This window comes from Pygoscelis adeliae, unplaced genomic scaffold, assembly GCF_000699105.1.
Source record: "Pygoscelis adeliae isolate BGI_AS28 unplaced genomic scaffold, ASM69910v1 Scaffold3, whole genome shotgun sequence".
NCBI classification, from domain to species: Eukaryota; Metazoa; Chordata; class Aves; order Sphenisciformes; family Spheniscidae; genus Pygoscelis; species Pygoscelis adeliae.
The window spans coordinates 83,033-101,039 of NW_008824446.1; the positions used below are offsets into that span (position 1 = coordinate 83,033).

At 41.7% G+C, this 18,007-nt stretch overlaps 1 protein-coding gene across 1 annotated transcript in view; it reads left to right on the forward strand.

The window, feature by feature from the left end:
- The first annotated feature begins 3,214 nt into the window (after positions 1-3,214).
- Positions 3,215-18,007, forward strand: part of PLEKHH1 (pleckstrin homology domain containing, family H (with MyTH4 domain) member 1) — a 45,913-nt gene continuing 31,120 nt past the window's right edge. Inside the window, exons 1-5 of the mRNA XM_009320968.1 lie at positions 3,215-3,340; positions 9,043-9,105; positions 12,185-12,334; positions 15,502-15,585; positions 17,173-17,254. Coding sequence (XP_009319243.1) covers positions 3,215-3,340; positions 9,043-9,105; positions 12,185-12,334; positions 15,502-15,585; positions 17,173-17,254 — 505 coding nt within the window. The remainder of the gene's footprint in view (positions 3,341-9,042; positions 9,106-12,184; positions 12,335-15,501; positions 15,586-17,172; positions 17,255-18,007) is intronic.

The following is an 18,007-nucleotide window of genomic DNA, read 5'->3' on the forward strand; positions in this document are numbered from 1 at the left end:
AAAAGGATAAGTTTTTTGCTAGAAAGAGGAAAAGCCGTAGTTCTCATCTCTGGCCTTCAGAAATCATTTGATATGATGACACATGGGGAAGTTATTAGCTTAAGTGGAGGAGACTGGGATTAATAGAGGAATGATAAGATAGGCAAAGAAATGACAAAAAAGAATGTGACAACACTGTAGAAGGTAGGTATTTTACTGGCAGAGTCGGCTCACCCAGGGGATTAGTAAGGATGTGATAAACTCTAATGACGCAAAGTAAAATGGCACGTTAGAAGTAGTAATAAAGTGGGCATAAAACCTGGGAGAGCAGTATTTAGAAACAGCAGAGGAGGAAAAGGTCTGGATATACTAATCAATCATAGGGTAACCATGGGCCTGTTAAATTTTGCGATGGACCGTAGTACAGAGATCCTTGATTTTGTGGAGATCTGGCACAGACCTGTGCTTCATTAATCTGTTCCAGTATCATTGTAATGGGTCCTCTGCACTCCCACGTCTGGCATTTGCAAAGGCAAAGCCAGCTGAGATTCCTCTGTTCCAGTTGTGTTGGCTTGTCTGTGAAAGTTGACCACTAGTGTAATGTGGCTGTAAAAAAGGCAAATGCAATCAGGTGAGGTATTCCCTAGGAGAGTGGAAAGTACTAAATGCCTTTACACAATGCTTTGGTGAGGCTGCATGCTGCCTTCCAGATGCAGTTGTGGTCAGCCATGTCTATGAAGGAGAGCGAGAAAGATAAAACCCAACTCTTTTATATGATGTGCACTAAAGCTGGAACAGGTGCGGAGGGAGAGTGGTGAGCTTTTCTTATGAGACTAAAAGGGACCCTTATCTCTAGCCTTGCAAAATGAGGTCTTTAAGGAGAAGCTTTTGATATCTATGAATATACCAAGGGGTAAATATGAGGGAGGGAAAAGACTAGCTAAGCTGAAGGGCAATATTCTACAAGAATGAACAGATACAAGGTGGTTATGATTACATTTATGCTGGTAATTAGAAGGCGGCTCATTAGAGGGGTGAGGTTCTAGAACAACAGGAATAGTGGGAGCAAAACTGCTTGCACGGTTCTAAGGAAGGGCTGTGTTCATTTATGAAAGGGATTATACGATGCAGCTGTCTACAGTGAGAAGGAATGAGACAATGATTCAGGACATCTATCCCAGTCTTAGACTTCCTATTCAGAACGGGATATTTTAGTTCAAGAAGTTTAGTTCAGAAGTTAGGGACTATCTGATGAAATCACTTTTGCTCTGGCGTAAGCTGTGTGGTAAACCAGACTCATCTTACTTTGCGCCATTAGAGTTTATCCCATTAATTCATATGTCTTCTTTGGACTTAAACTCTATGAATAAAGGCTAAAAATCTCTTATGCCTATATGAAAGATAACAGAATTTCACTTGAGAGTTGAAATATTACGTCCAGAACAGAGTTTGCTGTAAACAAACTTAGGTGTTGTAGGATCCTTCCATGACTAGTGCACTCGTCTGGCTTGAGAAGGACTGATAGCACTACCTTAGAGGGAAACCTTACAATGTTGTGAAGTATGCCAAAAGTAGCCTGGTTAAATGCCTGGCAATGGGCTAGGCTAGAGATTAGATCGATGTGCTGGACTGGGCTGTGGAAAAGGATGACCTCTGTATTTCTGTAAAGCTGTGGGTGTGCTGCTTGTAGAATGCTGGTCTTCCTATCACAGTGTTTTCACTGATGCAATGCTGAACACGAGTGTGCCTTTTCCTTGTTTTACTTAAACCTACCTTCTGACCTGGAATAGTATTTCCCAAATCATTGGAAAGGCAGGCAACTCACTGCCTGGAAGACTTTCTATTACTGAACAAAGCAACCTGTACATAAAATAACTTACAGGTAATATTTGTACCTAAAGCGTATAAAATGTGTCTTCCTTAACTCAGAACAGCAGGGATATAGCTGGATAGAGTGGCTTGCTGTGTTATGTATACTTACACTATCATGTATACTTAGGGTAACTTGAATCTCAGGTCTCTTACATGCAAAATATGAGCGAGGTGTCCCGGCAAGGGGGTACAACTAGAGGAACATCTTAAGCTTTCCCACCCTGCCAAAGCAGATGTAAAGGCAATGAGGTTGAGCGGCTTCACTGCTCTCTCCCAAGTCTTGGCCTATTACTTTGTTCCCAGTTCAGGAAACCACCGAATTTGCCTGTGAGCAGGTGAGAAGTCCCTTTAGTAAGTATGAGTTTCAGTGTTTTGTTGAAGCTGATGAACTAATAACTGTTCTGGCTTTGTAAATATTTGTTATTGTATGGTTATACAGCTGGCTGCTGTATTGCACACACTGAGCTGGTATTATAAACCTGTTTGTGAGTGCTCACAAATGCCTGAATTTGATTAAGGACACTTATTACCTACATTTTACATATCTTTTAAAATGAGCACAAAGTATCTGAAATGTCTAAACAGTTACTGAGTGAGAAAATAAAACAACTTTAAAACCCACAGCTTTTTCCACTTTGTGGAGTTGTCTATATCTCTTGATGTCTACAAGGACTTCAGTAGACCTGCATGTTTTGTCTTCAGCCCTAGCTTATTCCTGGCTGGGATCTTTTTATGTTTAAACAGAATGATTGCTTAGATACTGTGGTACGGCTACTCTTCTACTCTTCTTGTAGACTGACTGTATCAAGTAGTTAGGGATTGGGAACACTGTTGCTTCATACATCACATCCTCTTAACACAGTCTGTATGAGATAAGGCACTGGTGCCCCAAGTTAATAATGGGTGTGTGACCTGAGTTGCCTTTAAGAGTTACTTTCAGTGACTTGAGAGTTTGCAGCCATACTGGTGCAAAGGAAGCAGGAATAAAAATACTCCTAGTCTATAGGTAGATGCTAAGCAAGGCTGTAAGGATGGCAGTAAGACTGTTTGTGGAATATACAGTATGATGCATTGGTAAATTATTTACTTACTCTAAAGGTAAAAGTTTATTTGAATATTTATCTGTTATCCATTAAAAGTGACCTCTGGCAGAGGACAATATCAATAACTTGGGATAGTACCATTTCATCTTCTGCTTGCAGAAGAAATGGCCTTTGTTACCAGTCCATGGTAAGATGGACCAAGGAAGACTAGGTACAAAGGGTGAAAAGTTTGCTGGCCTAAAATGCATATTTTTCCCTTCTCTTCTGTAGGATTTTTAGAGCACCTCAGACGACATCCCAAGTGGATGATTAACTTCACAATGTCAGAACTCACAGTGGAGAATGGCAGCTGTATGGACTGGCAAAAACGATGCCTTGCATTGGAGTCCCAGCTCTTCAAATTCCGCTTGCAGGCAAGCAAGATCCGAGAGCTGTTAGCTGAGAAGGTGAGGCAGTGGTGGCTTCTTCTACTTTGCACCGAGTTATGGTATGAAAGCAAAAAATCCCTAAATGCTGAGCCATCCAATAAAACTGTTACTTGCGGTGGGAATCTGTTCTTTGATTACAGTATGTCATTGCAAGCTGCTTATCACTTGAGATGCAGAGATGTGCCTGTCAGAGTGGCAATAAGAATTTGGCCTTGTTTACTGAAAAATCCCCAGGTATTAGGATTCTACTAGAAAACACTGTACCGACAAGATTCTGGGTATCTAAAGTGACTGAGGCAGCTGCAGAGCAAAGATGGATATTTTGGATAAGAACAGCAGGATCAGGACTTGACTGGCAATAGAAAAGCTTACAGGAGTGCAAATTACGCTGTAATGTTAAAAGACTGGACAGGGGTACATGTACTGCTATAGTGTTAGACTAACATTGCATAGCCAGTCAAAACATTCTGGGGATACTTTGAGCTCTGGGTGCTAGAAACTTGCATGGCATCTGTCTGGTTTTAGAGGCATCTCCTACTAATCTCTTTCAAGCACACTAAGTGAACTCATTTGCAATCCTAGGGGAGAGGACTGGCAAAGATTTGAGGGTTTTGTTGGGTGTTTTGTGGTTTGGGCTTTTTTTTTTCTATCATGATGTGGATTTTTGGTGTTTTTTCTTTACCTTAAGTCGAGTTATTCTTTCAATTTGAATTAAAGCTTTTTCACTAACCTCTAATTTGCATAAAATCCAAGTTTGTATGTTGCTGTGGGGTTCCTTCTTTGTTTCAGAATGTGGCTTACATTATCACAGTCCAGTCCAAGATTGCTCAGATATTCAATTACTATTGGAAGGTGAGAACAGTTTACTTCAGTCACAGTTTGCTAATGAAGTTGAAATCTTTACAACTGACTGCAGTTTATTCCAAATGCTTTTAAGCTGTACTTGATATGTTCTAAACTCACTTTTGCTCCATTCTCTGTTATGTAACTTTATGTGTATATTCTTGTTTGTTGGTTTTGGATGTAAAAACATCCAAATGACATCCACTTCAGAGTGGAGCAATTTTCATCCTTGCTTTCACTGTAGTTATGTTTCCACTAATGCCGTATACTACACGAGACATTCATTCCACCCTTCATATTTTAAGAAATTATGCAATTCTAAGCACCCTTTTCATCTTTTCAAGGTAGCTGCTGAGATGGACCTTAGTGATTACTTACCTTGGAAAACACTGAAAGTGGTTGTAAAGTCCATTTAGATGAAGGCGCATTAAAAAAATAGATGCATAGATGTCGCTAAGGTCTGGTAAAGACAACCAGTACTCATGTGCGATACTCTACACTTGCTGCATTATGGAATCTGTGGCCTCGTGCTTTATTAATTCCTGCTTTGAGAAACTTCCTGATTACCCCCACACAAAACAAAGAAACCCACCTATCAAACTTTCTTTTTGGAGAACAGACTTGCCAGAGATCTTCTGACTATCTCTTTAGGGAGGTTTGTGGGCCATGGCAGAGAATGAAATTGCCATCTGCTTCAGGGGGCTCCTCAAGGAAGGGGCCTGGCTGCTATTAATCCAGCCTTTCAGTCAAAATGATGTTCCCTTTGTTAAGATTAAGGAGCAGCTTGGTTCAGTGATCAGGTTACTCTGTAACTACTTGTACAGTGCCGTTGTAGGCTTACTTGAAGGGTCAAAGAGCTAGCAGGTTTGCAATTCCCTACTCTGAACGTCATGTGGGAAGGGGAGAGCCTCAGGGACTGTGGGACAGCTCTGGCAGGCTCTCCTGATGCAGGTGGAGTCGAGGCAGAGCAGGTGCTCAACACACAATGCTTATGCTGAATGCTGCTGTTGGGAAGTGTCCTGTGCCTCAGGTTCCCAACTGCTCTGCAACAACTTGCTCGGAGACCTTTCTTCCCTCCTCCTCAGTCGCCACAGGGCTCCCCAGCAGTCACAGCAACTGGGGCTCCTGTCCACGCTGCATCCTTCTCCCCCTCAGGTGGGCAGTGATGCAGAACTGAAGGAGGTGCATGCTTTATGCATAGTGATGCCAACTCCAGGGATTTTTATGATATATTTTATAGCAACTGTGACTGTTTTTTTTCTTACAGTTCTATCTGTGAGAATTAAGAGATTCTGACTTATTTGAAAGAGTACTGCATTTTCAAAAAGGTTAGGGGGGAGATCTTTAAAAATGTGAAATGGGCACAGTTTGAAGCTGTGTTGCAAACCTGTGGTGAGCATTGCCCCTGAGATCCTCTGGTATGGTTTTCAGCAACAGGAAAATTAATTAAAAAAGAAAAGTGGTTTTGCCAGTGAAAGTGAAGAACAGTGTTAACAGGGGTGTGATACTTGCTCACTAGCTAGGTTGTCTCAGGGGTCTGGAAGCTGCTGATTGAAAGGCTTGGAAACCTGATCCCCCACACTTTAAATCAGTCTTTATAATCAAGTTTATGATTTTTAAAGCAGATTTTAGTATGTTAACTCACAAAAAAACCCAACCTCTCATGCCTGGCATTGGTAGTACAATGCGCGCTAACAGTTTAAATACTTCAGATTTTTAAAATCTGCTTAGATTGAATAATCTAGATCGCTGTTCAGAACATGAGGAATTTAAAACCCAACGGTTTAACTGCCAGTGCCCTAGTTCACATGGTGTGAACTTCCACATTGGTAACCTAGTCTCAGCTATTGAGCAGTGCTGCTCAAGCTGTGCAGAGCCTGGCTGGGGGTCGGCACGGCAGAGGGACCCCAGCCCCTGGCCTCCAAGACAAAGCTCTGCCGTTTTGCTGGACTCCTGCAGGGCATGAGACCCTGGGTCCTGCCTTGTTGTGGACATCAGCAGGGATCTGGTCTCTTTGGAAACAGGCAGTTGTTTCCACTCTTTCTCGTACACACACAAAGAAAGGGATACTCCTCTGTTGGTGAGCGACATAGCAGGCCGTTGCCTTGGCAGCGAGATGACCTGGTTAGGAGTGGGCTCTGGAAGAGAACAACAGGAGGAAAATGAGGCTGAGACATGCAGGAACTTTTTTTCACTCAATTTTATTTAGCTGTTCTGAGCTATCAGGAGAGGGAAAGCCTGTGTGAATGGTTGATAGGAGGATCTTTAGCAGCTTTTAGAAGGGCCATCTGGGTAGCTTTTAACCTGCTTCTGTCTTACTTCAATAAACAATGAACGTTTGGAAAAAGCCTTTTTCCTCTCATGCAAGCATGGCTATACAACTGTGCCATTTCTCTCCATACAAGCTGTCTGGGCTAATGTTTGGGATAAGAGTTACTTGAATTTGGCTTGGTCACTAAGTTTTTTTGTGACCTGGGTCAAGTTACTTAGTAGCATTTGTCAAATTATAAAGCATTTTGAATGAAAAGACCCTTGTAAATACCAAGCATTATTATTAATTCATTGAAGGATTTGAAAGAGCCTTACAAGCATGGATGTATTAAATCTGAATGTGCCCCAGTGAGACAGCTGACACCGGGGATGGGTGAAGTAATCATTTTGTGTACATGAGAAACACAGCAGTTATTTAATAGTTCATAGTAGGGCAACCCAACAATGTAGTACAGGAAGTTAAGAAAAGTACAAGTTCATTTAAGGCTACGGAGGGAATTAGGGTGACAAAAGTAATTGATTTGACTGGAACTTAGCCAGGTCACACTGCTTGCACAAGAAGTTTCATAACTCTTTTGTGATCAGGAATGGTCCCAACATACATTCTCTGTTCCTAATCAGGAACCAGGACTGCTAGCAATGCAAAGCAAACTGTCATGAGGCTGGGACAACAAGGAGTTTTTCAGTCAGAACAGTACTATCTTCTTAAAATAACCTGAGTCTTTCATGGAGATCGCCTGCCTTGTGGAGGATCAAATTATTAGTCTAAGAGCATAGCCTTTGGGAAAAGGCCCAGAGATTCATCTAAATTCTGTGCTGTGAATGTAGAACCTGTCAATTAATCAGAAAACTAGCAGAGGCCATTGACTCTGAAGCTACTGTCATAAACAGTCTTTGTTTCACAAGGTGTATTATGTCTCCAGTTAGCACCTGTCTTTCACCAATATATTTTGCTGCTACCTGTCTGTGGTGATGACTATCCAGAGACTAATAGATAAATGCATGGGTAGATCACTGTTCCTAATGGACACAGACTCATATCATAACCCAGACCACTGCTGTCAGCGTTAGATTGCCTTGAGCTCAGTCTCTACCAAGACTCTCAGAGGCTGGATCTTCTGTCAGAGGAGCTTTGGCTGTCTGTGTAATCTTCTGTGGCATCTCTCTGTTCCTCCGCCAAAGAAATGCCCTTGGTTTGGATATTAAGCTCCATAGACTGTGATGCCCTTGATTGCTCCACTGAAAAAGCAAACCTGAGAGGTATCATGCTAAATATGGCACTTCCTGATCTTCATGGTTTGAATTTGCTATGGCATGGCTTTTTTAGTTATATGACCATTGGGGTGTCTACATATATGTACCTTTCTGATATGTTTGTCAATAGGTGTCAGCCTGCTCTTATGATCAATGTGTATGTATGAAAAGAAGAGTTGTCTTATTGCCATCTGAAGGAAGGGCAATGGAAACACAGGAACGCTGACATCTCCATTCTGGGTGATCAACCCAAGAGGAATAAGTCCCATTTTCAGAAGTATTGGTTTGGTCCTCGTAGTGACCAACCTGAATACTTGGCTCCAGTGCTTTATCAAGAATCATAAAACGCATTGGAGAGAAAAGGAGCTCAGTTCCCCTTATAGTTTGTTTTCTGCTTGAAGCATGATTCTTTTAATCTTCTGAAGCTGCTCTGTGTCATTCCTTCATTAGTAAAACACAAGTAAATGCTGGAAACTCTGTGAAGCATTTCTCAAATTTTGCAGCTTAGTGGATGAAACTTAGTGTCACTGACTTTGTATTACTGGGCTTAAATCTGAGACCCATTGAAGCAGGGCAGGTGGAGGAAGACAACCTTGCAAGCACTGAATGAGATCCTAAGTTGCTATTAAAAAAAAAAAAAAGGCTGGGCTCTAGTGGTAAGTTGTTAGAGGAACCCTGGGTACATCTGCATTTCACTGAGAATGAAGTGATTTATATACATGTAGAAGAAAATTCTATTCAGTGTCCTTTAACTTCAACAGCAGCAATACTCAGATAAAGAATCACAGAATTGTCAGTTTGCAAAGCTCTTTAAAATGGAAAAAAGCATAGGAAAATTAAGATCATTGTTAATCTTGTCAGTTATGAGCCTGTGATGCTTTTGAAGCCAAAGCAAAGTATTCATTGGTTATAATGTGGCATCGTAGAGAACCTGCTGTGAGCTTTCCAAGATGTATTCATTCTTATTTACCATTGTGAATGAATCCTAGCTGAAATAAAAATGGGAATGACGTGCTGTAGACAGGCTTCTTGCAGGAACAGCCCATGGTGTGTAAATTGCAGAGAAGGGGTCAAGACTTTGGGACTATTCCCTTGACCCGTGTAATGAATGATGAAGCTCACTAATGAGAAAACAGTTCCGGTAAATTCAAAGTAGGGCAGAAGACTGGAAAAGGTCAAAGGATTTTTTTTTTTTCCTGATCAAAGCTGTCCAATTAACCCAAAAGATGCCAAAGATCTGTGGACCTGCACAAGAAATGGAAGATTCCTGATTAAAAAGGGTGAATTTCCAGGTGATATTAATTTCTTTTCTTTCTTTCCCCCTCTCCGCACCTTCTCTTCTGGCTCTGAAGATGCAGGAATTGGAACAGAGAGTGATAGAAGCAGAGCAAAGAGCTGAGGATGCAGAGAAACAGGTAAGAGATTCTTTTATTGTTGCTCTGGTACAAGCCAAGCAGGAACTTACTCTAAATTCCCTCCAGTCTAGCATACAGACAGCACTCTGCAGGGCTGTGATCTGCTAGGGAAACATTGATTTACAGTGGTGAACAGATTTTTATGGTCTACTTCCCAGTCTTTGAGCCTGAGCTACGAACAGGAGCCTGAATAGGTTCAACCCTAAGTGAAAACCAGCACCTTATATCTGCCTCTCAGCTTCTCAGCCTTTACCCACTCATCCATGATAGGCATGCTTGGCTATGGAAAAGGAAGGGGATGTTGTGCCTCAGGATTAAAGGGCAAAGATAGAGCTGCCTGGCAGGTCCTCAGAAAACAAATACTTAAAAGTACTGGTAAGGACTTGTCTACAAATAGAGAAGGTTCTGCGAAAGAAGTAAGGGTGTGTCTGCAAAACCTATCAGTTGTTTTGGACTTTCTTTTTAGTAATTACTGCTCGGGAGCCCATGGAGAAAAGCAGTAAGAGCTGGATTCATTGCACGTTACTGTAACCATCTAAAGATTAGGCATATTGTCTAAGCTAGTCCTTCTATGCTTTTTGAACAATGGAGAAGGAGAGAGACTTCAGCTTGTGAACAGGCTATAAAGAATAATGGACCTTTGGGAAGCAGACTGTTGTAGTCTGTGCTGTAAGGAGTATTATAAAAACAAAAGAGCCGGGAAGGGCCGGATGGTCTGAGCTCTTGCATCATTGCAGACCACTGATGAAGGTAAGGTTTGAAGTAACCAGCTCCCTCCAGCTGGACAAGAGCTGCAAGGCTGAGCATTGAGTCAGAGATTAAAGCACAGAACTAAGAGCCATGCAAGATGGCCAAGAATGGCTGTCAAAGAGGACTTCAGTAGTGAAGGACTGAATAGGCAGTGTTATAAGCACTGGGAAACATATTGCCTAGGAATCAAGAACCTGGTAAGGTATTCTGTCTGCAGAACATACTATTCCATGCCAGTTTGATACTGATGTCAAGATTTTTTTCTGACCAGCTTAAATATAGGAAAGATGCTATGTTTAGTCACCATGCTGTTGGCCTCTATGCTAGATCAGCAATTGCCAACCAAGAACAAGAGTTGTTCTTGAGAGTGGTATCAGTAAGTCCACACACAACCACAACAGGCAAAGGTAACATTGTCACTGTGACAGCACCAGCAGGAAATATAGTTATTGCCACAGGCCAGTGAAGGAGGTTTCATAGTAGCAGACACCTCAATGGCAGTAGAGCATCGATGATATGTTAAGATGCAATGACAGCAAGGGAGTAGATGGAGAGTAAGTCAAATCCAGGTCAGAGAATGGGCAAGAAAGGGGTAACTTGGCTGGGAAGGTGTAGGAGAAATGAGGGTTGCCTTCACTCACCTGCCACCAGCAGAAATGAGGGTTGCCTTCAGTCACCTGCCACCAGCAATTCTGCAGCCATGTGTTGGCAGGTCCTAAAGACTAGCAACCCTCAAAGTTGTAGGGTCTGCCTTTCCAGCAGCCTTATCCGCATCCAGAGATAAGTGTTCCTAGAGAAATACTTCATTGCTGCCTGACAGCCTGAAGAAGTGACAGCGTAAGGAGTAGGACAATTCCCTTCCACTAACAAGTATATTCACCATGAATGAGAAGCAGCTGACAAATGAGAGGGCTCCACATCAAGTGTAAAATCCCTTGTTATCTTTCTCTCCAGGAGTCTGGGGCATTTGGATTTGTTAATTCAGTGGGCTCCCTGCAGCTGCCAACCTCAATTAAGGAAATCACATGTTTGCAGTCCCCTCTCTGAGCCTCTAGTACACAGTCAGCATTTGGGCATCAGACAGAAAGGAGGGGCCATTTCTTTTTACTATAATCACCCTAAACTCTAATGAAAACACATCCGACTCAGCAGGCTTAGTTTTCTGGCTTGGATATTGGGCGCCTACCTTTCTGATTCAGTATGAGGAAGAGGCAGTTTGCTTCTCTGCCTAATGCAGGCAGACAGGAGGACAAAACACAGCTTCTGCAAGTATGAAGTGTAGACTGCTCAACAGAGCATGAGTAACTCTCTTGCACAGACTCTGAAGTGCTCAGACCATTGCCTGCATTCTGCCTTCCTGGTTCCAAACTCATGCTGAATTAATGGTGGCTGGAGTTGGTTTCTTTGCAGATTCATTCTCTCTGGGATCAGTTAGAGCCGGATATTTTCCCGTCATCAAATGCTGCAATTAGCGGGTTTGAGTTAAGTTGGCGGAAATCCATTTACCTTTAGAAATGAAGTCTTATAATCCATTGCAATAGGATGAGGTAATGATAAAAGAGACTGGCATATTGAGAGACATAGGTTTTGAAGAAAGCAAAGAGGCTTTTAAAATTTGTTAGAAACCTGAAAGGCTTCAGCAGCAGCTAGATTTTAGTGCATTGAAACTTTGTCTGTAGTGAAGGAGCATTACATTAGTGGTTCTCCTGCTGAGATGAAGAAGTGTTGGCACTGACAGGAGCTCAAAGATAGGCAAAGCTTCTGAAATGTCTAACACGGTAACTCCTTAGCAGGTCTGGAGAAAACACTTGTCAGAAAGCCAGAAGTTGCCAAAACAATTGTCTAAGCTGGGGATAGGAGGAGGAAGGAACTCCGTAGTACTTTTCCCTATAGAAATCTTGATCTGAAGCAAATGGCCAGGGTTTTGTGGTGTATACCTTGGTAGTGAATGGGGTAAAAAGCTGACCACGGTATTGCAAAGGAGGAAAATGTGGTGTACCTTGCCCATATGTCTACGTAGACTATAGTGCCTGTATGGTCTCTTTGACCAATAGTGTGCAAATTTTTCACAATCTACAATGTGTTTATCTGTTCATGGTTCAGTTTGCATCTGTTACTGCTTCAGCATTACAAATGAGTGGACAATGTTCTTTTCACATATGTGGATATAAACTAAGTGTGTCTTGTTTTTTTTTTTCTTCCTTTCCCAGCTTCAAAAATGTGAAACCCACAAATACTCTCAGTTAGGATCTTACCACTAAACAAGTAGCTCCATCATTTGCATTGTTTTGTGGGGGTTTTTTTTATCTCCCTCTGATTGTCATTACAGGTCAGACTTATGGAAGAGAAGATAAAACTAGCCAACATGAAGACCAGTGAATCAGACAGCACTCTGCACAGGAAATACCAAGAGCTGATGGGCACAGTGCAAGGAAAGGAAGATCTGATCAACAGATTGGAGACACAGCTAGCAAAACAGGTAAAGATATTTTCTACAGGGAGACCTGTAGCTTTCATGTGTTAGAGGGACTCTGTAATGTGTGTGTCAAAGGTATGGATTATGTCTCCATTACGTATTAGCCTCTCACTTGCCTTCAGATCAGCTGTAAAATGATGCTCTGCTCAGTGCAAGATCCTCTCCTTCCTTTCTCTCTTCAGACAAAAACATCCATTCAGCCTCAGTAGCCCTTGTCTCTTCATTGTACGAGATCGGTCAATGTCCTTAAAGGACTTCCTTATGTTAGTGTTGAGTCAGTGTTGAGACCCTAAATTGTAATGCTAGAGTCTGGTCACAGTATTTCTCTGGCTTCCTAGCATATAGATTGCTCTGCAAAATCATTATGTAGCTCATCTCCAACTCGGCATATGCTGCTTCTTGGGAAGGGACTTTTCCCAGTCTTCAGCAAACCTTTAGCATAGTTCGTCTCTTGTCAGATGTCCTCATTATAAACGAGGAGCTATTTCCCACTATGGATAGTTTTTAATCTCTTCCATTCTTAGCTGGTGGAAGGAAGGAGCTACATCTACAGCAGGGCTTGTATTTCAGCTCTAGTAAAGGCCTTGCCCTGTCCTCTTTATAACATGAGGAATGAGGTATTCTTATATGTTGCTAAGTAAATTAGTTTTAAATGGAAATAGCTCATTAGAATTTTACACAAAAAAAATACTTTGTCATTTGAGTTACATTTTACATTTAACTAATTGTCACCTATTTCAAGGGCAAAATAGATTGGTAAGCTGTCTGAACTTACTCAGACCAAGTGTAGTGTGGACATCAGGCATTAGGTCTTTGTAAAACTCTGGGTTTCAGGTCGCTTCCCCAGGCCAGCTTGCTCAGGCAGAATGTAGATGAAGTTTCTGCATTTTGGAATAGAAAGAAGGTGTTTGGAAGGAACTACAATAGTGATCAAGGTCTGGAAGCAGCTCTTGCAATCAAAGATGGAAGAAATTCTGATTTACCCAAAAATGCAAGGTGTGATTTGATTAAAATTTTATTAAAAAAACACAAGTGGGGAAAAATGTTCTGTTAGTAGAAATCTTTTTATTCTAGCAACAAGAGGCAAAATGAGTTTCTAGAAATGAAAGCCGAAGCTTGACAATGTCAGACAAGAAACACTCTTTATCAGGGTCACCGGTTTAGTTTCAGAGTGGGATGGGACAGTGGCAGCGCTCAAAGGTCACTAAGGGTCCCTGTAAGGCATCCTATTTGTTTTCACTGGGATGGGGAGAGCTGTGGAGTTCAGAGCATTAGTAAGAGAATACTGAGGTCATGTCTGGACCACACAATAGCATGGGACACAAAGAATCTCTAATTGCTTCTGGATCTTAAAGCACAATAACTGCATCTACGGGTGCCTGAGTGAATTGGTTCTGCTTAGAGGCAGGGCTTACTAAGCTCTGTGACAATGCTGTTGTCATGTCACTATCCTACATTAGGACCCTAAATAAAATCTTGGCATTGTACTTCACTGTGTAGCATAGCAATATTCTGAATCTTTTACTTCTTGGTCCCTGATCAGAGTCAAGTCCAGGTCATGAGGGATTCAAAGGCATTACCCATGTGATGGACATTCAGAGGACTATGGTAGATACACTACATGTGCCAGATCATTTCAGAGCAGTAGGCATGTCTAATATTCTGACTCCAGCAAAAGCTGGTACCTGACGATTAGGAACACACACAGCCATATTCAGGGAGAAAAACTAAATAAATCCTCCTCTTGAAGCATCAGATTTGATTGCTTTTACTTCATTATGCTCAACTACAAATGTTACTGCTACCTATAATGTTGCCAAGGTCTATTTTAAAGTCAGCAAACATATTTGAGGAAGAGCTTTTAAATGTGCAGTTATGGTGATGAATAGCAAGTGGTGATTAAAAGTGATGTAAAGATGTGGGGAATTTCCTGCAGTCTACTATGTATTTATATGGTATTCGTTAAGTGAACTTATACTCTTCAGTGTGAAAAATTTAAAAAGGGGGGGAGGGAAGCACTGACATTTTTATTATCATAATTACTGATATTTGTTCACATCAGAAAAAAAATCTAGCAGGTAATACCAGAAAGTATTACCTTTGTCCATTTAATTAGAGAAACCAGGGCTGAATGTGCCATACAGAGTATATTTCCCCTTCCTTCCTTGCTCCTGGAACCGATTTCTCCTTGTAGTTGTCTAAATCACTATGTAGATAGGAGACCTTTCAGTGACATTGCTTCTGATGAAGCCACACAGGAGAGGAACAGAAGGCTTCAGGTGATCGTATCAATCCAGCATCTTTCAAAGGAAATTCCCAGAAAAGAAAAAAAACATAGCTGAGAAAACACAGCTTCAAAAATGATGTTGTAGCAATATTGCCCAAGCAGATGCTTGGGGAAAAATGTTCATTGTGCAAATCAACAGTATTCCCATAACACCTTTGTGTGGACTAGAACCTGTTTTAATGGATATGTAAACATACAACCACTTACACCATCTCAACCTCATAGCAGGTCTTAGTGTTTCAAGGTTAAGTTTTGGAGCTTTTTTATCCTGAGTCTATATATTATTTTTTAATTTACTTTCTCAGTGAGAATATTGTGTGTGTGTTTAATACATTGTTGGTATTAGTTTCCATCTCATGCACCTTTAAAGTCTATACTCTGCACCTGTGCTTGCAGCAATTGAATCCCTTTTGCTTGGAAGAATTACCCTGTTTTATAAATCACTTACAGGCACTGCTTAATTCTAACTAACTTCAGCCAACAATGTGTGTGTGTGTGTAGGCTGGGGGAACACTACAGATGCTTGACAGCAAACAGCAACATTGCAAAACCATCTAAAACAGGAAAAGTTGCAGACTGTGCTAAAAAGAAACTATGGTAGGTGGGCAATCATTACCTGAGCTGGATTTTGCTATTCCACAACAAACTCTTGAAACAACCCTTTGAAGTTGACTCCAGGGACCATGTAAGACAACTTAGAGCTTGATTTTTTTTTTTTTTTTTTTCCCCCCCCAGAGGCCAGCTAAATAATAATATCTAAATAGCAGTCTTAAATCTTACGTCTGGAATGGGAGCTTCAATGTTTAAGTCACTCCTGATGCAGTAACTTACTGAGAACAGTTAGTTGTACTCTCCTAATGCACGTAATCTTTTTTTGGCACAGAAACAGTTGAGGACTGAGGAAGCCAAAATTGTTCAAGACAAAGCTGCCAAGATCAAAGAGTGGGTAACACTTAAGCTGAGAGAGGTGAGTCTTTAGCTTGCTGCCAGGTTTCAAGGCCTATGACTAGGTACAGTGGCTGCACTGCCAGTGGTCTCCTATGTAGGACAATAGTCTGAAGACAGTCAATCTGCCACAGAGGCTTTCTGTTTGTTTGGCCCTACACACACTCAGTTGCAGAGCTAGAGTAGTCCCTCTTACTGAGGGCTATTTACTGCTTTGGGTAAACTATAAATGTCTGAAGTCACTAACGCCTGAAAGCAGTCTCTGAAGAAGACTTACTGGTCACAAGTGGCTTTCACCTAGCTTTCCTCTGCCTCTCCTTTTTTTTCCTCTGGGTGCAGTTTCTGTCTCTTTTTCTGACAAAGCAGCTGTGACACAAACACATGCCCTTTGCTCTTCCTTAATTTGCCATCTCTGACTAATGCTGTTTTCCTACTGCCCAGCACTTTCTCATGTCTAACCTCTCCCTCCTATCCATCCTGTGGACTTATGCCTCTATCTGGGCCTAATTCAATACCCTCTAGAAAAACTGAGAGATAGCAATGGGTCAGCATGCAGTTTTAAAGATGCAGTAATAGTTTACAACTGTGAGTGGGGCTATCTGGTCTTTCCCTTTTATTCCAAGATAAAGCCATAGATTTCCCAGTTTATGCCAGAAAGGGAATTTGTTGGAGTTGGAAGGAGCAGTCTTTATGGGCACTAATTGCGTTATGATGTGACTTTGTACTCTTATTAGATTGCCTAGATAATTCACCGACCTGCTGTGCTGCTTCTCTTTCATTCTCCTATATGAGATAACTTAAGGTGCATCTACATTACTGACTGGTGCAGCACAAAGGAGGAAGCACAGGGGTTGACTTGGTGTGACCTGCTGTGAATCCAGGACCATACGTTCACATTGTGTCTTTGCTGGTAATGAAGTTCGTGCCAGATGCTGATTCTAGGTACATACCACACTCAAGTGGACCACTGCCAGCTGAAGGACTGTGCATCTGTGTTGCAAATGGGTTGCTCTGGATAGCACCACAGGTGCAATTTCAACTTTGATACCATCAAGAGGGAAACCTCTTTGGGTGCACTACTGCTGCGTTTAAGAATGTATCGTGAGACACTTCAAGCAAAGACACAAGGCAAATTTGCAAAGACTCGTGCACTAATTGCAAATGTAAATGCACCCTTAATGTTGGGTTTTTTTCCTTTGGTCCCCTGGATCCAGGGAATCTCCTTTTACCACGTACAGGGTGAGAGGGAAAAATGTTCCTCCTGGGTAATAGTTTTTTTGATTGTGTCTTTCATGACAGTTATTTCTGGAACAGGAGTAAATGATAAACAACAGCAGGGAAGGAAATTAAAAGACCTATTTGAGAAACGCAAACAGTAAATAGAGAGGCTATCTGAGAAAGCACAGCAAAGTGTTTAAGTGGGTTGTCCAGCGGATCTGCTGAGGAGAAGGATTTCAAGGTGACCGGTAGACTCACCCATCCTTTTTTCTTTTCTTTTTCCTGTTCAGACACTTGAATGTAATAAAGATGAAGACATGTTCTGTGTAGTGGAACACATGCACACACAGTCTTGCATTATTTTTCAGTTTTTATTATTGTTGTTTCATAGCTTGAGCTAGAAAATTACCACCTGAAAAACTGTAATCAGAGGCTGACGGAGCAAATTGAAGCCCTTCAGGATACGTTGCAAGGTAAATGTGTTCACCTGGCATTGTAGGCTAGTAACCACCACAGGAGTGGAAGTCAGCATTCCTGGGTTGTATTCTTAACTTTGTCAGAAGTTATCACTTGTGATAGTGAGCAAGCAGTAGAATTGCTCTGTTCCTCAGTGGGTCCATTTTTAAGATGGGAATAACGTTGTTTACCTGCCTTAGAAACTCTTAATTGGTTTCCCACCAGCATTTGAACACAGACCCCTTTTTTTCAGAGCCTGCTATTGCCATTAAAATAAGCCACTCCTGAATTAGAAGCACTCATTGAAATACATAGCAAAACTGTTCACTTCAGTGGTGCAGGGTAAATGTCCCTGAGGTATTTCACTTTACCCCCACATGTGAATTACCCTCATCCCTGCAGAACCTCTGCTGGCATGTGAGCTGAGTAACTGAGGACTGAATGGGCAAAGGCAGCAACTCTCTGGTCTGCCTTTAGGAGCTGGGTTCCTCTGTGCTATCAGGTTGGGTTGGAGAAAGCTGCTTACAGTGCTCGTGCTTTTGTGGTTCCTGTTTGGTGGATAGATGGAGAACCTGGGTCTCCAGGGCTTGAAATCAGCACCTTTCATAGCAACACATTTTGAAGCGGAAAATTTCTCTTAACCATTTTCTTCCTGGTTTGTTTTTTTTTTTTTTTAATGAGCTTGGTTTGGTCCCAGTAAGATGAGCTAATTTCCAGAACTTCACTGGGCATGCAGGCAGGGGGCATTTCTTTCCTGCAGAAGTCTTTCT